Genomic DNA, 24,778 nt, shown 5'->3' on the forward strand with positions numbered 1-24,778 from the left:
TTATCTGCAAAATGGAATTTACTTCATAGGATTAGTCGGAGGGTTAAATTTACCCTTTGAGCACCACTGTTTTCAATTTCTACATTTGTCTTTGCCTATTTAAAGGGAAAAAAGAAATACCTATCACTCAAGTTTTATAAATCATAAATTATCATTCTTGCTACAGATTTCTTTTTAAGAATAAAATATTTCAAATATAGCTCTAGGCCTCTGTGTATCTCTCATATAATTACATTCCCTTTCCTCTTCCAGAGGTTTCGAACCCTGTATTCATCATTCCCATGTATGTATACTTACACATATTTCCATTAAAATGCATGGTCCTACTCTGCACACACAGTGTGAATATCTCATACTGCAATTTACTTTTTTTTTTTTTGCAGTTTTTGGCCAGGGCTGGGTTTGAACCCGCCACTCCATTGAGCCTGTGGCACCACCTTGCAATTTACTTTTGTCTCTGTATTTTGAGATTTATCTAGACTGACACAAGTAGCTCTGGTGCAAATGACTGTTTTATCCCCCAATTTAATCATTTTTCTTTTGCTATATATTTAGATAAATATTTTCACTATTGAACAGTGTTGCAACAAGCAACAAACATTCCTATGGTGTTCTCTGTGTACATGTATGTGAGAACAAGAATTCTTATGTTTTGGGGCAGTGCCTGTGGCTCAGTGAGTAGGGTGCCAGCCACATATACCAAGGGTAGTGGGTCCAAATCCGACCCAGGCCAAACTGCAACAAAAAAATAGCTGGGCATTGTGGCAGGTGCCTATCGTCTCAGCTACTCAGGAGGCTGAGGCAAGAAAATAGCCTAAGTCCAAGAGCTGGAGGTTGCTGTGAACTGTGACGCCACAGTACTCTACTGAGGGCGACAAAATGAGACTCCGTCTCAAAAAAAAAATAAAGAATTCTTATGTTTTTCCCGACTTTAATAAAAATATTTACAAAATTGCAATGTTAAGTTTAGCATTTAAGTTTTGATACCCTATATCAAGTTAAGGAATCTTCCTTTTATTATGAATGAGGATGAAATTTTAGAAAATGTCTTTGGTTAAATTTTCTTTTTTTTCTTCCTTAGAATCTGCACGTCATGGACTATGTGAGCTTTTCTCATTTTTATCCATTCTTGCACTCCTCAGATAATACTTGCCTATCCTTCCTCCTGCTAACTATTTAATTCCCAGTGGATTGAGTATTTCTCTCACTGTACTTTCAGATGAACTTGTAATTATCTGTGCCTACATTTGTCTCTCAAATAACCTGACACTGTTTTGAGGGATGAGTATGTCAACCTTTTCCACAGAGCCTCAATGCAGAGAACCAGTTAGCAAGGGTATCAGTGCATGTGCAGTGAACAAGTGAATGATTCCTAGAATCCTCAATATTTCCACTCCCCTCGATTTTTGGTAGTGGAAGAGGACAGGAGTTTGCTGTGGAGGGGGCATTTGGGAGCAACTGCTTCAAAGTTGCCTTTCCTTTTACTAGAACACAACAAATGTTAGCTGTTAACACTGGACACTGACTTTTAGCTCATCAGTTCCTCTAGCCCTGTCTTAACTCAGTGTATGGGTCCCAAACCAGGCCCCCTTTGTGATTTTAACATTTAACAACATGTTATAGAGCATAACAAAATGAACAGCTGTATATGCCTTTCCTATCGTATCTGCCTCCAAAACCACTATTGTGAGTTCTTTAATATTGCCTTGCCAATAAAACAGTTTTGTTATATGAACGACTTGCTTGTATTTTTGAGCTTTGTAAAAATGACATACTACCTAGTTTTATGCAACTGGCTTCTATCACTCAATTATTACTCATTTATATGGTGGCCTATAGCAACAGTCCATCCTTTTTTACTTTATAATATTCTGCTTTGTGAAGAGAGTACATTCATCTCTTCTGTTGACGGATCAGAGACATGGATTAATGGTCTGAAACAATGATGCTATAAACGTTCTTATGTATCTTATGATGCACATGAGCAAAAGTTTTGCTGGGACAGTGGCTTCCAAACTGTTCTAATAATGATCAAAAATAACCCAGTAAAAACACGTAGAAGGTATAAATACATGTATAAATACAAAGCAACACAATGCATTGTGCTCTTCTAGTTAGCTGGTAGACCTACTGCATTGACTTCACAATCCTTGGGGTTTTAACTGGTTTACAGTTTGTTTTTAAGAAACCTTATTCTAAGACTGAGCTCCCCACAAGTGTGTCCAGGTGCAGGTTGTAAGTGACCCATGCCAAATTACTGATGCCTTAGCCCTCAGGGCAGAGCTTCCCTAGATGCTGTGGCACAGGTATACTACAAATCAAAAAAAGTATAAATATGTAGTATATCCTGCTGATATAAAAAATTATCAACAGTATAAAAGTATTTCCACTGATACACATTCTTGCTACCCATTTGCTCTCTCTCCCTCACTGTGGTGCTGATTTACATTACATTATCAATAAAGTTAAGCATCTTACATTTATGGAACATTTCTTTCTCTTGTATGAAATGTCTGCCCATTTTTCTACTGGGCTTGTCTTTTTCATGCTGACTTTGTAAGAATTCTTGATGAATTCTGAATACCATTCCTTTGTTAGCTGCATGAGTTGCAGGTATCTTCTCTGTTTGTGGTTTGGGTTTCCACTTCAAACTCCTGATCTTGTCAAGCAATCCTCCTGCCTTGGTCTCGCAAAGTGCTAGGATTACAGGTGTGAGCTACCATGCCAGGCCTGGGTTTCCACTTGTTTATCGTGTATCCCCCTTCAAACTGCACCATGATACCCATGATATCTGGTAGAACCCAACACCATTTTTGGCAACATAGAAAGGAATAAAAAGGAGTAAGAGGGAATGAGGGGCAGGTGGAAAAAGTTGTGCAAAACAATCTAGACTCTGATGCTTTCTAGAGCAGACTCTAGACTACCAAGGAGCCTGGAGTGTCCACCTTGGAGGGCCCCTCTCATACGCTGGCTGAAACCCACAATTACTCAAACAAACAAAAAACCCCCCCCAAAAAAAAGAAAAAAAAAAAAAAAAAAACAAAGCCTTTTTATCAAAGGGCACAAAGGGTCTGTCTGGGGCCCGCACACATCTCTACTGTGTTCCTACAGACAACAGACCACTTGTGCTCCTTTTGCCTGGGCGATGACAAGCAAGGACTGGGGAGGGTGTAGCAGAAAGACAGAATGAAGGCCAGGGCCACCGCAGTGTATGTGGACACCCTCTGCCCTCCAATAGCAACAGGAACCTCTGGGAGGCAGCTCAGTAACAGGAAGAAGAAATCTGCCAGCCAGCAGCCCAGCAGCCAACATGAAGGCTTAGAATATGTGAGGACTAGGAAATAAGCTCCAGGTCCTAACATGCCAAAAATCTAACATAGTGAGTCTCTCACAGAGGACTATGGATATACTTTGGGGGATCTGTGAGCCCTTAATGAGAGATTTTTAACATAGCTTTTTCATTTCATATTGATCATAGGTTTTTTAAAAAACCTATGGGTCATTTCAATGTCTACCTTATGACTAAGTGGCAAGAAGACTTCAGTGTTCACGTTTGTGTCTCCCACCATGTTCATGCCTATTACCAACTTTAATTGGTGAAGACTAATGATAAAAATAGAGACAGACTTTATAATAAGTGAAGGCTCTTAACAAGTGAAGGCTCAATAATGTAATTTTTGGCTAGGGGAAGTGGCTCACACCTTTAATCCCAGCTTTGGGAAGCTGAGATAGGAGGATCTAGAGTTTAAGACCAGGCTGGGTAACACAGTGAGACCCTAATCTCTACAAATTAATTTTTTTATAAAAAGTACAAATAAAAAATGAAGGGCGGTGCCTGTGGCTCAAAGGGGTAGGGCGCCGGCCCCATATGCCGGAGGTGGCGGGTTCAAACCCAACCTCGGCAAAAAAAAATAAATAAATAAATAAAAAATAAAGAATATAATCTTGTTTTATATTTGAACATATCGAAGTCACACAAAAATAATTTAACACTAGGAATCTGAAGAAAATCTTTCAGAAGACACATTATTCAGGTTTGAGAATTCACCATCTAAGACGTCGCTCCCCAATCTTGTCAGCCTTCTACCATAGGTCACGGCTCACCTTTTTAACACCCAAAATATCTTCAATGAGGGTTGCTGTTTGTAAGAATGTCTTCTTACTTGTCATCAGAGTAAACAGGAAGATCACAAAGTCATTCTTTTCTGCTAAACGCTTTGTAACTCCTTCCGTCTGTGACAAAGTAGAAATGGTGGAATAGGTTAAATCACAAAATAAAATATGAAGAGCAATTTCACGTCTCAAGTGGTATGAAGGCGTCTAGCTCCCGCTCTCACAGCCATTGCAGTACACATTGAGCTCCATAGAGACAGAGCCGGGGCGAGTGAGAGCCGGATGGGCACTGGGTGACTCTGTGCCTCGCTGAGGAAAAATAACTAAACATGGGCAAAGGAGATCCTAAGAAGCCGAGAGGCAAAATGTCATCATATGCATTCTTAGTGCAAACTTGTGGGGAGGAGCACAAGAAGCAGCACCCAGATGCTTCAGTCAACTTCTCAGAGTTTTCTAAGAAGTGCTCAGAGAGGTGGAAGACCATGTCTGCTAAAGAGAAAGGAAAATTTGAAGATACGGCAAAGGTGGACAAGGCCCGTTATGAAGTAGAAATGAAAACCTGTATCCCTCCTAAAGGGGAAACAAAAAGAAGTTCAAGGATCCCAGTGTACCCAAGAGGCCTCCTTCGGCCTCTTGTTCTCCTTCAATCTTTTTCTTGTTCTGTTCTGAGTATCGCCCCAAAATCAAAAAATATCCTGGCCTATCCATTGATGATGTTGCAAAGAAGCTGGAAGAGATGTGGAATAACACTGCTGCGGATGACAAGCAGCCTGATGAAAAGACGGCTGCAAAGCTGAAGGAAAAATACGAAAAGGATATTGCTGCATACTGAGCTAAAGGAAAGCCTAATGCAGTGAAAAAGGGAGTCATCAAGGCTGAAAAAAAGCAAGAAAAAAAGAGGAGGAAGATGATGATGATGATAACTACGTTGGTTCTAGCAGTTTTTTTTTCTTGTCTATAAAGCATTTAACCTGTACACAACTCACTCCTTTTAAAGAAAAAAATTGAAGGGCGGCGCCTGTGGCTCAGTCGGTAAGGCGCCGGCCCCATATACCGAGGGTGGCGGGTTCAAACCCGGCCCCGGCCAAACCGCAACCAAAAAATAGCCGGGCGTTGTGGCAGGCGCCTGTAGTCCCAGCTACTCGGGAGGCTGAGGCAAGAGAATGGCTTAAGCCCAGGAGTTGGAGGTTGCTGTGAGCTGTGTGAGGCCACGGCACTCTACCGAGGGCCATAAAGTGAGACTCTGTCTCTACAAAAAAAAAAAAAAAAAAAAAAAAAAGAAAAAAATTGAAATGTAAGGTTGTGTAAGATTTGTTTTTAAACTGTACAGTGTCTTTTTTTGGATAGTTAACACACTACCGAATGTGTCTTTAGATAGCCCTGTCCTGGTAGTATTTTCAACAGCCACTAACCTTGCCTGGCACAGTATGGGGGCTATAAATTGGCATGGAAATTTAAAGCAGTTTCTTGTTGGTGCATAGCACCAATTAGTTATATATGGGGATGGTAGATTTTTCATCTTCAGTTGTCTCTGATGCAGCTTTTACGAAATAATTGTTCTGTTAACTGAATACCACTCTGTAATTGCAAAAAAAAGTTGCAGCTGTTTTGTTGACATTCTGAATGCTTCTAATTAGGGAAAAAAAAAAAAAGAAAAGTGGCATGAGCCAACTAAACTGTGATTTCATGAGTTAACTGTAGGAAACATCTGTAAACTCCCCAACCATAGAACAAAAAACCTCCTAACACCTGGGCTACATAATTGGGAGACCACTTTGGAGCTGAGCATGACGGAAAAGCTGGAGGCAGGGTGGCGCCTGTAGCTCAAGGGGCTAAAGTGCCAGCCACATACACCAGAGCTGGTGGGTTCGAATCCAGCCTGGGCCTGCCAAACAACAATGACCTCTATAACCAAAAAATAGCCAGGCGTTGTGTAGTAGCTGTAATCCCAGCTACTCGGGAGGCTAAGGCAAGAGAATTGCTTAAGCCCAGGAGTTGGAGGTTGCTGTGAGCTGTGATGTCAAGGCACTCTACCTAGGGCAATAGCTTAAGGCTGTCTCAAAAAAAAAAAAAAAAAAAAAAAAAAAAGCCAGTGGCCTCACATGGCCTGTAAAGTCTAAACCCCAAATGTGTCCATTTAGAAAACAAACCAAAGTCATTTGGAACAGAAGGTAGTAACTAATGTGGGTGATTCCACTTTGAGCTGAGTGTTACAGCATCAGCCTAACCCTAAGCAACCTCCTGCTTCAGCCTTCTGAGCAGCTGGGACTGCAGGTGCAAGCACCATGGCCCACCCAACCTCCCAGAGTGCTATGATTACAAAAGTGAGTCGCTGCATTTAGCCTGTTCTCCACTTTTTTTTTTTTTTTTTTTTGTAGTTTTTGGCCGGGGCTGGGTTTGAACCCGCCACCTCCGGCATATGAGGGTGGAGCCTACTCCTCTGAGCCACAGGCGCCGCCCTGTTCTCCACATTTTTTAAAAAACTGAACTGTGTTTTACTGAAATGTCACTGGTTAAGATTAGGTATCAAGATTTTAAAACAGCCTCATAAAACTAAAGACTGCATGGAAGTTGCCACAGACGGGAGTCATTACATCACACTCTGGCTTTTCTTCATAAGGACAATCTCCTACTGGCTTTAGTTGTAAGAGGAATTGTGTATTTCCTAAAAAATTAGTTTTTTATCTTATAGATCTGTCTATGCCATTAGCTATACATGGCCACTGAGCACTTGAAACATGGCTAGTACAAACTAGCCTGGGTGCTCTGGATGTTAAAAATCAAACAAACAAACAAAACAAAACAACCCCCCCTCCCCCAGTGGATTCTGAAAGCTTAGTACAAAAAAAGAATGCTAAATAATCATTAATGGCCAGGCATGGTGGCTCATACCTATAATCCTAGCTCCCTGAGAAGCCAAGGGGTGGCTGGATCCCTTGAGCTCAGTAGTTCAAGACCAGCCTATAGAGCAAGATTCTATAGCCACTAAAAACAGAAAAACTAGCTAGGTATCATGGCGGGCACCTGTAGTCCCAGCTACTGGAGAAGGAAGCTGAGGTAAGAGGATAGCCTAAGCCCAAGAGACTGAAGTTGCTGTGAGCTATGCTGATATCACAGCACTCTACTCAGGGCTACAGAGTGAGAGTATCTTTAAAAAAAAAAAAAAAAAATCAATAATTACATTGACGAGGTTGAGCGCGGTGGCTCATGCCTATAATCCTAGCATTCTGGGAGGCCGAGGCAGGTGGGTTGCCTGAGCTCATAGGTTTGAGACCAGTTTGAGCCAGAGGGAGACCTCGTCTCTAAAAATAGCTGGGCGTTGTGTTGGGTACCTATAGTCCCAGCTACTTGGGAGGCTGAGGCAAGAGAATTGCTTGAGCCCAAGAGTTGGAGGTTGCTACTGTGAGCTATGATGCCACAGCACCTTACTGAGGGACACAAAGTGAGACTGTTTAAAAAAAAAAAAAAAAAATTACATTGTAGCCCGAACAAGAGTAAGACCCCAATTCTACAAAAAATAGAAAAATTATCTTGGTATGGTGGCATATGCCCATATGCAGTCTCAGCTACTCAGGAGACTAAGGCAGGAGGATCATTTTAGTCTGAAAATTTGAGCTATGATGATGTTACTGACCTCTAGCCTGGGCAACAGGGCAAGAATCTATTCAAAAAGAAAATTATATTGATTCCATGTTGGAATAATATTCTTTTTTTTTTTTTTTTTTTGTAGAGAGAGTCTCACTTTATGGCCCTCGGTAGAGTGCTATGGCATCACACAGCTCACAGCAACCTCCAACTCCTGGGCTTAAGCGATTCTCTTGCCTCAGCCTCCCGAGTAGCTGGGACTACAGGCGCCTGCCACAACGCTCGGCTATTTTTTGGTTGCAGTTCAGCCGGGGCCGGGTTTGAACCCACCACCCTCGGTATATGGGGCCGGCGCCTTACCGACTGAGTCACAGCCCCGCCCTGGAATAATATTCTTTTTTTTTTTTTTTGTAGAGACAGAGTCTCACTTTATGGCCCTCGGTAGAGTGCCGTGGCCTCACACAGCTCACAGCAACCTCCAACTCCTGGGCTTAAGCGATTCTCTTGCCTCAGCCTCCCGAGTAGCTGGGACTACAGGCACCCGCCACAACGCCCGGCTATTTTTTTGTTGCAGTTTGGCCGGGCTGGGTTTGAACCCGCCACCCTCGGCATATGGGGCTGGCGCCCTACTCACTGAGCCACAGGCACCGCCCTGGAATAATATTCTTGATATACTATATTTAATGAAATGTATCATTAAAACAACTTGATCTATTTCTTCCTACTTTTTTAACTGTAAAAAAAAATGTGGCAACAAGGAAATTTAAAATAAGCCAAATGGCTTCTATTATATTTCTATTACACATAACACTATCCTAGATGCTGAACTGTGTAAATGTTCAAACATTATTTCCCTATTTGTCTGGCAACTTTTTAGCTGCCAAATTTGTGCCCCATCCATAATACAGATGATTTAATGGTCTACATTTTTTTTTTTTTTTTTTTTTTTGTAGAGACAGAGTCTCACTTTGTGGCCCTCGGTAGAGTGCCGTGGCCTCACACAGCTCACAGCAACCTCCAACTCCTGGGCTTAAGCAATTCTCTTGCCTCAGCCTCCCGAATAGCTGGGACTCCAGGCGCCCGCCACAACGCCTGGCTATTTTTTGGTTGCAGTTTGGCCGGGGCTAGGTTTGAACCCGCCACCCTCGGTATATGGGGCCAGTGCCTTACCGACTGAGCCACAGGCGCCGCCCATAATGGTCTACATTTTTATACCGGCCCAATTCTTGGCTGTATGTTTGTGCCCACCTTTGTTTTATCCTTTTCTTTCTTACCTACTTCTACGTTTGTGATCTTGATAGATGTCACATACTCCTAGAAGATGCCTGAAATTTTTGTTTTGAATAAGGCAAGAAATGAAATGGAGTTAAATGTTCCTTTTTTATTTCCATAGTATATGGGTTTCACATCTATAAAAGCACTTGTCTCATTCTGCTGTGTTGTGATTCACTGTGTAGAGTTTTTCACACCATAAGCTCCTAAAAGACAGGTATTGTGCCTTATAAAAACTAACATTTATACATTACTTTATAAAGTGCTTTCATATCTATTACCTCATTTAGTTCTTATAACAACCCTCTGATGTTAGTATGATTACTAACTGGACTCTACTGATAAAGGCTCAGGGAGGTGTACTAAGCCAAGGGCCAGAACATAGAATCAAGTCCTAACATTAAGCACTATGCTCTTTTCTGTCTACTGAATTGCTTGTTTCCTTTATTCACCATTTTTCCTGGCTCAGGGGTCAATCTAGTAAAGTGTTTTGGTCAATGTACAGCTGGGGCTTCTGGTTCTTGTTTTGTTTTCTACCAAGGAAAACAAAAGAACAGGCATAATGGAGTTAAAAGGAGTTGTAAAGGTCATAAACATTCTGTCAATGCTTATCACCTTTTGCCAAGTAATTGTACAGTCTTTGCTCAGACATCTCCAGGGCCAAATGAGTTTAGTAACTGCTGAGGCAGCCCTGGCTTTTAAAAGTTACAAAATTTTGGGTGGCGCCTCTGGCTCAGTGGGTAGGGCATCAGCCCCATATACTGAGGGTGGTGGGTTCAAACCCGGCCCTGGCCAAATTGCAACAAAAAAATAGCCGGGTGTTGTGGCGGGTGCCTATAGTCCCAGCTACTCAGGAGGCTGAGGCAAGAGAATCGCTGAAGCCCAGGAGTTGGAGGTTGCTGTGAGCTGTGATGGCATGGCACTACCGAGGATGATAAAGTGAGACTCTGTCTCTATTAAAAAAAAAAAAAAAGAAAGAAATTTACAAAATTTTGCCTCCACATAATTTCTACCAGCTGGTCCTGATTCTCAGGCACACATAACATAGGTCCAACTCCCCCGTATCTGAAGATAGACGGCTCTCATATCTGTCATCTCTATTCAAATTTTCTCTTCTCAACCATCCTGATATGGTAGGGAGATAAATGCAGCTCCAGAGTACTTACACAGACACAGGTGTTATACAGGATGCTCAAGCAGTCCTTGGACATTTCGTCACTTACTAAAAATGAAAGGGGAACAAATAGTTATTCTCCTCATTGAAAAGACAGTATTAACAGTATTACATTTTTTCAACATAATCCCCTTCAAAACAATGATGTTCCTTTTAGCATACCTCCTTCCAGTCCCTGTCTACCAGGGATCTTCATAGTGCCCATCACAACCTACAGACCCATTTGCTTATCACCTTCTGGTTTGGTGCAGTAGCCATTTTCTTATTATTCTTCACCATTTCAACCCATTGTGATGCTGCCATTTAATTAATACATTTTCCCTTTGTGTCCTGCTTAGGATATATCCAGAGTTTTTTTTTTGGGGGGGGGCATGGGGGGTTGCTATTAAATGGACTACAAATAAGCAACTTAATATATACATGTGGTCTTTTTATGCTTATACTGAACTGGTTCCTCAAGATATATTTTCAAAAGCAGAACTACTAGAATCCAAAGTATAAGTATCTTTTTTTTTTTTGTAAAGACAGAGTCTCACTATACTGCCCTCGGGTAGAGTGCCGTGGCGTCACACGGCTCACAGCAACCTCCAACTCTTGGGCTTACGCGATTCTCTTGCCTCAGCCTCCCAAGCAGCTGGGACTACAGGCGCCCACCACAACGCCCGGCTATTTTTTTTTTTTTTTTTTTTTGTTGCAGTTTGGCAGGGGCTGGGTTTGAACCCGCCACCCTCGGCATATGGGGCCGGCGCCCTACTCACTGAGCCACAGGCGCTGCCCAAGTATAAGCATCTTAACTGTTTGTTAGAAATGTCCATTGAGGCTGAGTGTCGTGGCTCACACCTATAACCCAGCATTCTGGGAAGCCAAGGTGGGTGGATTACTTGAGCTCAGGAGTTTGAGACCAGCCTGAGCAAGAGCTGAGACCCCATCTCTAAAAAATAGCCGGGTTTTGTGGTAGGCGCCTGTAGTCCCAGGTACTTGGGAGGCTGAGGCAAGAGGATTGCTGGAGCTCTGGAGTTTGAAGTTGCTGTGAGCTATGACACCACAGCACTCTACCAAAGATGACAAAGTAACACGCTGTCTCCAAAAAAAGAAAAAAAGAATTTTCCATTGAAAAGTCTACTAGCTGGGTGGCACCTGTGGCTCAAAGGAGTAGGGCGCCTGCCGCATATGCCGGAGGTGGCGGGTTCAAACCCAGCCCCGGCCAAATACTGCAAAAAAAAAAAAAAAAGATAAGTCTAGTAGCAAACAAAGATGCTATGTGTATCACTGAGTGTTGTGTTCAGTGTTTTGTTGCTGTTTGTGTTGAGCAAACCTCTTTCAATGTCTAACCTACTAATTCCAAGAAAGCATGTTACTTTCCTATGAGCAGAAGCAAGAGAAGCACAAAAAGGAAACTTAATTTTCATGACTCCAAAACCAGAAGATGAAACTGAGTATGAACCAAGTATTTTGTCTGGGATGGCTGTGATTCTCAAAAACTTTTTCCATGTACTCCAATTCAGCCATAAACACTAAAACGCTAGGTCTTCCTCTGCAATCTCAATGGCTAGCCCTTCCAAGCTAGCTTGACCAGATGGGCTGCCTCATATGATTTTGAGACACTGCTGATACCCTGTATTCCTCTATTACTACCTTTTTTTTTTTTTTGGTTGAGACAGTCTCACTATGTTGCACTTGGTATTGTGCCATGGCATCACAGCTCACAGCAACCTCAAACTCTTGGGCTTAAGTGATTTTCTTGCCTAAGCCTCCCTTATAGCTGGGACTACAGGCGCCCGCCACAACACCTGGCTATTTTTTTGTTGTAGTTGTCATTGTTTAGCAGGCTCAGGCCAGGTTCGAACCCACCAGCTGTGGTGTATGTGGCTGACACCGTAGCCGCGGAGTTACGGGCACTGAGCCTCCATCACTACACAACTGTTGAGGCTTTTTGATTTATTTAACAACTTCATAGTAGGGTTAAAAACCAGATCACTAGATCAGTGTATCTCACTATTTCTGGACACTCCATTCTCAAAAGAAATTGGGCTTCATTCATGAAGAAGAGGTTACAGCATAACCTCTGTAAGTTGACCACCCAAGAGACTATAACAAGCTGGTCAACATACAGAGGTGGTCAAATAAGAAAGAAGGCCTACTATACTGGTGCATACATGTGGTGCACGTCAGTGTATGAAAATTAGATCACCATAAGGAGGTGGCCAATATAGGGAGGTGGTCAACTATGGAGGTTCTACTCTATTTATTTATTCTATTGTACAGCAGATAAGAAAAAGCAAGCAAAAAAGTCATGGAACTTATAAATCTAATGGGAGGAAGTGAAAACAAACATTTGCACCAGAAAGTAATTATTAAGATACGTACTGGGAAAAGTAGAGAACATGAAGGAACAATTTAGGCAGAGTACAAAGCTGAGACATTAAAGATGAATATGACTCCTCTTAACCACTACTGCATACACAAGTGAGGCTTATATACTATGTCCTACTGCAGTTAGGGGTAAAAAATTTCTTTAAATTAAAAAAAATTGCAATGTTTATAGAAGGGTATTCATCAAATGTTAACTGAAGTGATCTCTAGCTTTTAATGCCACAGTTAAGTGTACTCACTCTTTTAAAAATTAAATTGAGGCTGAGCACAGTGGCTTATGCCTGTAATCCCAACACTTTGGGAGGCAGGAGGATCACTTGAGGCTAAGAGTTTGAAACAAGCCTGGGCAACATGGCAAGACCTTGTCTCTACAAAAATAAATAAATAAATAATAATAATAATTTAAAAATTAGCTGGGTGTGGATGTGTGCACCTGTATTCCTAGCTATTCGAGAGGATGAGGTTGGGGAACTGTCTGAGCCCAAGAGTTTGAGGCTGCAGTGAGCTATGGACAGAGCCACACAGCACTCTGGGCCTGGGGAACAGAGACTCCGTCTCTTAAAATAAAATACTGAATACCTAAAAAAAAAAAGTATAATATGTAAAATATAAAGAATAATAATAGAAGAATACCCACATACTCACCACCCAGCTTAAGAAATAACATGAATAACAAACTAATAAAACACTTTGAATTTTTATCATACATATTCTGGTAACAACTGAACATTTTACAAAGAACATATACCCATAAACATCTCACCCATAAAACAAAAAACTAATAGGTGTTTTAAAAAATAAAACAAACCGATCTAACTAGGTATTCCTTACTCTCTCAGCTATATATGAGAAGAATTTCCAAAGAAAACATAAAAGCTGGGTCAAAGGATTATTAGAATGTACAAAGATACTAATTCTTTTAGTCCAGTGGTTTTCATGCTTTTTCTTTTAAACCACCAGATCTGAATTTCTACTCTGCACAGAATGAATAAAGAGAGCTGCTTAGTAGGGGTGGAGAGAACAATCTGCACTTGAATGTAAGGCACATCCTCACTTTTAAGAGTTGGAAGGAGAAGGAAGAAAGCAACTTCTGGGAACTGTGACCCTACCAGTAGGCTGAGACATGAGGACCAGCGGCTGATAGGTGTACTTACTTTTTAGTTTCTGTCCCCGGATAGAGATCGTAGGCCTCATAAGAATTTCTACAAGGAGCTATAAAAAAAAAGAAAAAATACTGGACAACATCTTCAAAATTCAAAGCATAACTTATAAAACAATCTTGGCCAAGACAACTCATGGCCCAAATATCTGCCACAGTATTTTCAGACTCTTCTTCTAGGAGGCAGTGAGGTTCAGTGGAAGAAACACTGTAGGAAGAGTCAGGAAATCTGGGTACTAGTCCCAGCTCAGCCACCTATTCTCAGCAAACACTAGGGCAAGTCAATGCTCCTCTTTGGGATGCAGTGTTCCCATTAAAAATAATAATAAGAAGAAGAATAAGTAGTTCAAGCGGCTAAGGCGCCAGCTACAAACACCACAGCTGGCAGGTTCAAATCCAGCCCGGGACCGCCAAACAATGACAGCTACAACCAAAAAATAGTAGGGTGTTGTTGCGGGCGCCTGTAGTCCCAGCTACTTGGGAGGCTGAGGCAAGAATCACTTAAGCCCAAGAGTTGTAGGTTGCTTTGAGCTGTGATGCCATAGCACTCTACCCAGGGCGACAGCTTGAGACTCTGTCTCCAAAAAAAAAAAAAAAAGTATGTCAGATTACTAATTAATTAGTAATCTCTGGGATCCAATGTGGCTTTAATTTTTTAAAAGCTGCAGAACATTATTACTATTATACGATAATTCTTTTGCTTAACAAACACTTATGAGTGTAAGTTTATAAAAAAAGGTCTCGAAAATATGACATGAATTATTAACACTGATTTCTACAAGGATTGGGGGTGATATACAAGTATTTCTTATTTTGCATACTTATTAATATAACACACAACTTTGCTTAAAATGTTTAAAATAAGCATATATTTAAAAACCCATTCTGTTGAGAGAAAAGAAAGACAAAAAGGGCAATCCATCAGGAAGATACACATATATGCACCTAACAACAAAACCTAAAAATGTATGAAGCAAAAACTGACAGAACTGAAAAAAATAGATAATTCAAAAATAATAGCTGAAGACTTTCCTACCTTGCTTTCAATACTGCACAGACATTAGGTAGACAAGTAGGCAAAAGATGAGCAAAGAAATAGAACACTTGAATACAATAAACCAACTAGACTTAACAGGCAGCTATTGAACACCCTAAGCAGATGTAGAAGGTCTGCAGACACAGACCATCCTCTAGGATAGATTATAAGGACAAACAAATTTCCGAGCTCATCCTAGTAAAAGTGCTACAACTTCAAAGTACTCCCCTTGGGAACCTATGCACTGATGCCAGCACCTAGGCCACCCTTCAAAGCAATTTTGGAGCTCTTTTTCTGGAATGGCCGTCAGAGCTATCATCATACAAGGTCTGACAATGAAGTTCACGAGCTCATTCTAGAAAAAGTGCTACATACCTCACTGCTATCACTACAGTCACTGATGGTCAAGGGGAGTACGTCAATGGTGATCTAGTGATATTCAGCAATGAGGTATGTAGCATTTTTTCCAGAATGAGTTCGCAAACTTCATTGTCCAATGTCGTATATGTCAGGCCATTAAACAAGCCTCAATAAATTTAAAAGGAGTGAAATCCCACAAAGTATGTTCTCTGACCATAATGGAACAAAATTAGAATCAGAAATGTGGGAAATTCATAAATACACAAATAATTAATCAACAAGCTAAAGAAGAAATCACAAGGGATATTAGAAAGTAACTGGGATAAATGAATGTATCAAAACTTATGGTACAGCTAATACAGTGCTTAGAGGGAAATTTATGCGGTAAATGCCTATATTAAAAGAAAACTATGGGGCAGCACCTGTAGCTCAAGTGGGCACTGGCCCCATATACCGAGGGTGGCAGGTTCAAATCCGGCCTCTGCAAAACTGCAACAAAAAATAGCTGGGTGTTGTGGCAGGTGCCTGTAGTCTCAGCTACTCGAGAGGCTGAGGCTAGAGAATCGCCTAAGCCCGGGAGTTGGAGGTTGCTGTGAGCTGTGATACTACAGCACTCTACTGAAGGCAATAAAGTGAGACACCGTCTCCAAAAAAAAAAGAAAAAAGAAAAGAAAACAATACCATTTACAAAAACATCAAAAAGAATGGTATTTAGGAGTGAAAGACCTGTACAATAAAAATAAAACTTTGGAAAGCAAGCTTGGCGCCTGTGGCTCAAGCGGCTAAGGCGTCAGCCGTATACACCAGAACTGATGGGTTCAAATCCAGCCCAGGCCTGCCCGACAACAACTACAACCAAAAAAATAGCTGGGCGTTGTGGTGGGTGCCTGTATTCCCAGCTACCTGGGAGGCTGAGGCAAGAGAATTGCTTAAGCCCAAGAGTTTGCTGTGAGCTGTGACGCCATGGCACTCTACCCAGGGCAATAGCTTGAGACTTTGTCTAAAAAAAAGAGTAGTTGAATTTTGGTGACAGATCCAAAAACAGTTTTTCACATTTTCTTTTTGAGATAGTCTCACTCTGTCGCCTGAACTAGAGTGCCATGGCCTCAGCCTAGCTCACTGCAACCTCAAATTCCTAGGTTCAAGTGCTCCTCCTGCCTCAGCCTCCCAAGTAGCTGGGACTACAAGTGCCTGCCACAATGCCCAACTAATTTTTCTATTTTTTAGCAGAGATGGAGTCTTGTTTTGCTTAGGCTGGTCTTGAATTCCTGACCTCAAGAACCTCCGTTCTTGGCCTCTCAGAGGGCTAGCATTATAGACGTGAGCCACTGTGCCTGGCCTGAAAAGTTAAATATATTAAAGCATTTTAAAGTAATTATGTGCTGAGGACATGACTAAACCCCCATGTTTAAGATATCCAACATGTAAATGTACTTTATATGTATTTTACTTTATTATTGTTTAAATCAAGTTAGGAATAACCCCAGAATGAAAACAAAAAACTCTCTGGCTCTAGCTAGCTAGCTACTGGCCAATGTTTGGGCATAGATCCAAGTCACCTCTAGCTAAATGGAATTTAAAAAGATTCCACTGTATTTGTTTTTAAGCCAATAGGCAAATCTTTGCGGCTAGACAGTTCCACTGGAGGATCTGAGAAAGCCTCTGCTCATCTCAAACCAGTAACAAATCTTCAGAAAGCAAACCCACACTCTAGAGATTGCTCCTGGCATAAATACTACACTACAATTCAACATCCTAAATGAAGAGAAATGGGGAACATGTGTTGTTTTTAACTTGAAACAGTGGATTAAAACTAAAAACTCTCCAACTATCCCTGCACCATGGATTATCAAATTCTGGAGAAGCGCTGGGCTCAGCTTTCTGCACATCTGTATTTAATGTTAACTATACGCTTGTTGGAGAGAAAAAGAAATCTCGTGATGGAGAGAAAGAAATTTCATGATGTAGGGCAACAATGAAAGCTGCCCTGAATACAGTAGGCCTGCTTTGTATAATAAGAGACCTAAGGTTATCCTCTAGGAAAGTTGAAGTAATTATTACAGAGTATATATGCATTTTTACAGCCTGTTTTTTTCAATCATGAATTTTTACCATGTTAATATTATGTTAATGACTTTATAAAACTCAACCAAATAGAATAACCAACAACTTCTCTTGGTAGGTACTCTCAGTTATTACCTATAATGCTACACTATCTTCACATACAAAGTTTTATGTCATTTTCTCTTCTCAGGAGAAAATCACAGAAATGGAAACAACAGCAAAATGAGTACTGCTCTTTAAAGCTCTTAAGTATATTACACAGATGCTTTTCTAAAGAGATCACAATCTGGCCAGGTACTGTGGCTCATACCTATAGTCCTAGCGCTCTGGAAGGCTAAGGTGGGAGGATTCCTTGAACTCAGGAGTTTGAGACTGACCTCAATAAGAACAAGATCCCATCTCTACTAAAAATAAATTAATTAGCTGGCTATGGTGGCACTTGCCTATAGTTCCAGCTACTCAGAAGGCTGAAGCGGGAAGATTATTTGAGCCTAGGAGTTTGAGGTTCCTGTGAGCTAGGCTGGGGACATTGTACTCTGGCCCAGGAAACAGAGAAAAACTTTAAAAAAAATTTTTAATTAAAAAAAAAAAAAGAAATCTCCATTACCCAAGATATAAGATGTTCAACTATACAGGATATTTAAAATAAATTCACTTCAAATAGAAAACTACTGACTTTGTCAATGAATAAACTGAAAGTCCCTGCATGCCAACTTGGCCTATAGCTCAGTGGTTAGGGCACCAGCCACATACACCAAGGCAGGCGGTTTCAAACCTGGCCCGGGCCTGCTAAACAATGACAACTGCAACAAAAAATAGCCAGGCATTGTGGGGGGCGCCAGTAGTCACAGCTACTTGGGAGGCTGAGGCTAAGAGAATCGCTTAAACCCAAGAGCTGGAAGTTGCTGTGAGCTGTGATGCCACCGCACTCTACCAAGGGTGACAAAGTAAGATTCTGTCTCTAAAAAAATAAATAAATAAATAAATAAAGTCCCTGCATGCCAAGCTGTGGCTTACACCTGGCCCACAAACTTTTTTTTTTTTTTTTTTTATTGTTGGGGATTCATTGGCCCACAAACATTTTTAATTTGGTGCACACCTGCAGAAAAGCTAGAAGACTTTTACCTATAAATCTAGACTTCCCATATCCCCTCATGGAAACAGTTGCTGGGAAAAGAAAAGTCACGCACACACTTGCTAGTTCACCCAAGTCCCTGCAGTGATTTCATTTATGCAGATAAACTTGCTCTGGCCTCCTTTACTCCGTTTGGTTACCTACTTGGCATCTGACGTTACAGACTCTAGGATACACTTCTTACCATCATGTTCGGGTCAAGTTGACAAGGAGTGATCCAGCCACCAGTGTGGCCAATTATTCTGATCCATGTGAGCTTTGGGCAGAATGATCAAGACAGGCTTACTCTGGGGTCCTGATAGTGATTAGCAGAGGAAGAAATGACAAACTCTGTCTGAAAAATACTTTCAGGAGCAAGATGGTGAGGTACTTGTAAGAACAAATGCACTCAACTAAAGGGGAGTGAAGAGCAAAATGACCTGAACAAAAGTTCATGTCCAGGGCGGCGCCTGTGGCTCAGTGAGCGGGGCGCCGGCCCCATATACCAAGGGTGGCGGGTTCAAACCCAGCCCCGGCCGAACTGCAATTAAAAAAAAAAAATAGCTGGGCGTTGTGGTGGGCGCCTGTAGTCCCAGCTACTCGGGAGGCTGAGGCAGGAGAATCACCTAAGCCCAGGAGTTGGAGGTTGCTGTGAGCTGTGTGACGCCACGGCACTCTACCGAGGGCAATAAAGTGAAACTCAGAAGCTGACCTACCTCAAAGCAGAAGAGAAAACCCCCCAAAATCAAGAATAGTTGATCCAAAAATGTCCTAAGATAGAATAGGTACCTATTAGAGAAAGCTACACTTCACTGCAAACAGATATCAGGCTAGAAATCTCCATTATTCTTTCTTCTCCCATATATATATATGCTTGTACTGAGTAGACACTGGATGAAGAATTCAGAAACAAAGGGTCTTTTGAGCTGGCCAACAAGTAAATGCTACAAAAGAGTGCTAAAGACAGGGTGCTTACTGAATAGCAATTAAAGAATAAGGGCTATAGGTGCAGAGGTAACAATCAATCTTTACTTTAGTGGAAGATAGCATCTTTATGAAAAAGGAAACTTTTTAAGAATTGAAGTATAACATGATATAGTAAAGCTGTGGTCCTCAACTCCCAGGCTGCACGTGTTAAGAACTGGGCCACACACCATCACTGCCTGAGCTCCACCTCCTGTCGCATCCTTCCCATCACGCCTTTTCTGTGGAAAAACTGTCTTCCATGAAACTGGTCCCTAGTGCCAAAAAAAGTTCCAGTCTATGGCCTGATAGGAACCAGGCTACATAGAGGTGGTAAGCAAGCAAGTGAAGCTTCCTTTGTATTTACATCCACTTCCCAAACACTTGCTTGCATCATGGCCTGAGCTCTACCCTCCTGTCTCATCCCCATCTTCAGTCCATGGAAAAACTATCTTCCATAAAACCAATCCCTGGTGCCAAAAAGGTTGGGGATTGCTGCAGTAAAAGTACAAATCTTATGTGTACTGCTTCAGTTTTTACAAACTGAATACCACCCAGATCAAGATACAAACTGACCACAGCACCGCAAAATGCTCCCTCCTTCATGCTCACTCCAGGCAATAGAGATAAGGGTAGATATGTTTTTTTGGGGGGGAGGGAGTTGATCCCAACCCTTCACTCATTATACCAAAATAAATTTCAAATGGTGAAAACTTTAAATGTATACAATAAAAACTTTAAAATATTAGAAAGAAATAGACATGGTTTATAATTCAATCGTGGGAAAAGCACAAAACTCTGAAGCCACAAAAGTAAATAATGACCAATCTGATAACTTAAAAAAATAAATATCTCTGGGCCAAGCACACTGGCCTGTGCTACCACTTTGGGAGGCTAAGGTGGGAGGATTAATGAATGCTAGGAATTTGAGATCAACAAGAGCAAGAACAACATCTCTACAAAAGAACAAGACTACATCTCTACAAAAAACAGAAAAAGTAGCCAGGCATGGTGGCCTATGCCTTGTAGTCCCAACTACTCAGAAGCCTGAGGCAGGAAGATTACTTGAGTTGAGGAGTTTGAGGTTGCAGTGAGTTATGAGGATGCCACTGCAATAAAAAAAAAAAGAAAGAAAGAAGCAAAAAAAGAAAGAGAGAAAAATCCTAAAAACAAAAAAAAAAGATGGATATTTATTCAAGGAAGACACACAAATGATAAATTCATGAAAGGATGCTCAACATTATTAGCCCTCAGGGAAATGCAAATCAAAACCACAATGAGAGATCACTTCATATTTCCTAGAATGGCTGTAATCAAAGTAACAGATAACAAATGTTGGCAAGGACCGAGAAATCAGAACGATCATACACTGCTAGTAGGAATATAAATGGTGGAGCCTCTTTGGAAAACACTTTGGTAGCTTCTCAAACAATTAAACCAAGAGGTACCATATGATGCAGCAACTCTACTCCCAATCATATGTTCAAAAGAAATAAAGAACTATATCCATAAAGAACTTGTACAAGAATGTTTATAACAGTGTCATTCATAATAGCCAAAAGGCAGAAACAACTCAAATGTCCCTCAATAAATGGATATAGAAAATGTGGTATAGCCACACAATGGAACATTATTTGACCATAAAAAGGAATGAGTATAGCTATGTGTGGTAACACAGATGAACCCTGAAAGCATTACGCTAAGTGAAAAAATTCAGTCATAAAAAGCCCACGTATTATATAATTCCATTTACATGAAATGTCCACAATAAGGAAGTCTACAGAGACAAAAGTAAATTAGTGTTTGTTAGAGTGGTGGGGTAGAGGGATGGGGAGGCTAGAGAAGTAGGGGAGTGATATCTAAAACATATGGAGTTTCTTTTTGGGAGTGATAAAAATGTTCTAAAATTGACTATGATGACAGTTGCACTTATCTGTGAATACACTAAGAACCTCTGAACTTGGGCGGCACCTGTGGCTCAAGGAGTAGGGCGCCGGTCCCATATGCCAGAGGTGGCGGGTTCAAACCCAGCCCCGGCCAAAATAAATAAATAAATAAATAAACCTAAAAAAAAAAAAAAAAGAACCTCTGAACTATACATTTTAGATGGGTGAATTTTATGGTGTGTGAACCATATACCAATAAAGTTGATTTAAAAAAAAAAAAAAAAAACTATGAAGAGGCTGGGTGAGGTGGCTCACGCCTGTAATCCTAGCACTCTGGGAAGCCAAGGTGGGTGAATTGCCTGAGCTCATGAGTTTGAGACCAGCCTGAGTCAGAGCGAGACCTCATCTTTAAAAAAAGAGTTGGAGGCTGCTGTGAACTGTGATGCCATGGCACTCTACCAAGAGTGACAAAATGAGACTCTGTCTCAAAAAAAAAGAAAGAACTATGAAGAAATACCATTTTTGCCAGTGAGGTGGCTCACACCTGTAATCCCAGCATTTGGGAATCTTAGGTGGGTAGATTGCCTGAGCTCACAAGTTCGAGATCAGCCTGAGTAAGAACAAGACCCCGTTTCTAAAAATAGCCAGGTGCTATGGCAGGTGCTTGTAGTCCCAGCCATGTGAGAAGCTGAGGCAAGAGAATTGTTTACGCCTAGGAGTTTGAGGTTGCTGTGAGCTGTGATGCCATGGCACTCTACCAAGGGTGACAAAATGAGACTGTCAAGAAACACCATTTTTCTTACATCTGCTTAGTAAATACTTAAAATATACTCTTTGGTGAAGGAGGCTTCTAGGGGCTGGTAATGTTCTATTTCTAGATTTGGGTGGTGTGAGAAAAGTGAACTGACTATAACAACTACTGGTGTGCTCTTCTGTATAAAGGTTATACTTCAATAACAAAGTCCATAAAAGTACACACACAGACAGAGCTGCACCTGTGGCTCAGCGGGTAAGACAATGGCCCCATATACCGAGGGTGGCAGGTTCAAACCCGGCCCTGGCCAAACTGTAACAAAAAAAAGCCGGGCATTGTGGCAGGCACCTGCAGTCCCAGCTACTTGGGAGGCTGAGGCAAGAGAACCGCTTAAGCCCCAAAGAGTTGGAGGTTGCTGTGAGCTGTGACACCACAGCCCTCTACCGAGGGCGACAAAATGAGACTCTGTCTTGGAAAAAAAAAAAGTACACATACAGACAATATGTTCGTGACAATGTGAATAAATGTATAAACTCTTATACCTTGTTATTGGGGATGTAAGTTGACAAAACCTCTTAGGTATGTAAACTGCATTATTTTTTAATCAATCAAAAGCACATATGCTTTTGTTCCAAAGATATATACTCACAAGTATAAAAAAATATATCCAAGATCTTTATTGTAATCTCGTAAGAGAAAAGGTAGAATAACTCTAAAAGCCCATCCACTGGGGCCTGGGTAAACAAATAATGGTATAATTATATAGGAAATACTATTTAGGTATATAAAATGAGGCAAATTTACATGTACTGAAATGATACTATTCCCAAGCTTGAGTTACATGCAAAAAACAAGAGGGTATGTAGTACACCTGTATATGGTATGCCACTCTATGTGGGGAAAAAATAGACTGAGGTAGTAGGGGATATTTACACACACATATTCCCACAGAACATCTTTAGAAGAACACAAAAGGGCCAGGTGTGGTGGCTCATGCCTGTAATTCAAGCACTCTGGAAGGCCACGGCGGGTGGATTGCCTGAGCTCACAGGCTTGAGACCAGCCTGAGCCAAAGAGAGACCTTGTCTCTTAAAAAAAAAAAAAAAAAGCCAGGAATTGTGGCAGGCACTTGTAGTCCTAGCTACTCAGGAGGCTGAGGCAAGACAATTGCTTGACCAAGAGTTTGAGGTTGCTGTGAGCTATGACGCCACAGAGCTATGATGCCACAGCACTCTACTGAGAGTGACAAAGTAAGACTCTGTCTCAAAAAAAAAAAAAAAAAAGACACACAAGAAACTAATAATACAACTGCTTCTGAGGAGGTGTCACTGGGAAACTGGGGAACTTTTCACTTTGTATCTTTAAAACAACGTGGATATACATAGTATTATCAATTTCAAATAAACTAATTCTTCTAAAACAGTGGTTCTCAACCTTCCTAATGCCTCCTAATGCCGCGACCCTTTAATAAAGTTCCTTATGTTGTGGTGACCCCCCAACCATAAAATTATTTTCATTGCTACTTCATAACTGTAATTTTGCTACTGTTATGAATCATAATGTAAATATCTGATATGCAGGATGTATTTTCATTGTTACAAAGGGGTTGTGACCCACAGGTTGAGAACCACTGTTCTAAAATAAAAACTATGCTGCTTCAACATAGGTGAATACCATTGAGCTTCTAAAAGTTAAAATCTGAAATGGTTCCTATAAATTCTGAAATGCTTCCTGTTTCCCATTTTAAGAGTTAAATTCTCAAACCATTAAGTAGTAGTAACAGTAGTAATAACAAACAGCTACTTACATCAACACCTCCAAACAAGTCAAAAATATAAGTATTCGGATAAGTGGTTTCCTGGGTAAGTTTCCTCTCTTCAGTAACAAATGCCATAGCCTCCATGGAGAGAAGAGGAGAAATTTCCTAGTTTAAAAAAAGTACATAGAGACATTCTGTTTTAAGTAACCAACATAGACCAGACACTAAAACATCAGTCTGAGCACAAAGATAGCCCCCAATGATCCACACTTGATAGTACCGAAGCCCCTGCAGAGCCTTTCCCATGCTCAATGTGGGCTGATGTGACCTGCTTCAATTAATGGAACATGTCAGAAGTGACACTATGCCATTTCTAACATAAGCCTCAAGGAAGGCTTGGTAGACCTGGCCTTTGCCAACTTGCAGCCCAACTGTCATGCTGTGAGAAGTGAAGCCCAACACAGCCACTTGGGGAGGCCACAAGGCGGCGGCCAAGATTGATATCCTTAGCTGATCTCCACCTGATGACTAGCACCCCCTGCCAGGGATGTGAGCAAGGCCATTTTGGACATTTCAGATATTTCAGTACCCCACCCAACACCACATGAAGCAGAACTACTCAATCACTGTAGAATTGTAAGAGATAAATAATGGCTGTTACTTCAAACTACGCGCTTTTGGAGTGACTAGTTCTGCAGCAATAACCAAATCATTGCACAATGTCACTTCCTACAGGAACTCTCTCCTGCTTTCCCCCAGCCAGAAACAATCTGATGCTCTTCTAACCCCCCAAAGCCATCTGTAACTCATTTGTGGCATTTAGGACTTTTATTTTGTACCTATTTACAAACCTACATTATTTCTTCCCTAAACTAAATGCTCCTGAAAGAATGGGACAGATTCCACTTAATATTCTCCATAGGTCCCAAGGCACTGCAGGTATTTGATAGAGATAAGGCAGTAATTCTCGTCTTTGGGGGCCATAGAATTCTTTGTTCACATGGAACAAAGCTGAGAGAAAAAAAAATCTTACAGAAAAACATAGACATGGTAAGGTTCAAGTAAGTATTTGCTGGATAAATAAAGAAATAATGATCACATAAGCAAGGACTCACAAATTTCTAATTTCCTTCCCCCTTAATTTCACCTCTACCCCATCTGTAGGA

The 24,778-nt window shown here is 41.1% G+C and overlaps 1 protein-coding gene and 1 long non-coding RNA gene across 4 annotated transcripts in view; both read right to left on the reverse strand.

Moving 5' to 3' along the window:
• Positions 1-24,778, reverse strand: part of LOC128573628 (uncharacterized) — a 100,731-nt gene that overhangs the window by 55,663 nt on the left and 20,290 nt on the right. The gene's annotated exons all lie outside the window — the stretch shown is intronic.
• Positions 1-24,778, reverse strand: part of TRPC4AP (transient receptor potential cation channel subfamily C member 4 associated protein) — a 76,259-nt gene that overhangs the window by 36,213 nt on the left and 15,268 nt on the right. For all 3 annotated transcript variants that reach the window (XM_053573925.1, XM_053573924.1, XM_053573926.1), the window contains exons 3-6: positions 23,661-23,777; positions 13,672-13,729; positions 10,137-10,192; positions 4,105-4,233 (exon numbers count right to left, since the gene is read on the reverse strand). In XM_053573925.1, the coding sequence (XP_053429900.1) occupies positions 4,105-4,233; positions 10,137-10,192; positions 13,672-13,729; positions 23,661-23,777 (360 nt within the window). The remainder of the gene's footprint in view (positions 1-4,104; positions 4,234-10,136; positions 10,193-13,671; positions 13,730-23,660; positions 23,778-24,778) is intronic.

Source organism: Nycticebus coucang, chromosome 21 (assembly GCF_027406575.1).
Source record: "Nycticebus coucang isolate mNycCou1 chromosome 21, mNycCou1.pri, whole genome shotgun sequence".
In the NCBI taxonomy this organism is placed as follows: Eukaryota; Metazoa; Chordata; class Mammalia; order Primates; family Lorisidae; genus Nycticebus; species Nycticebus coucang.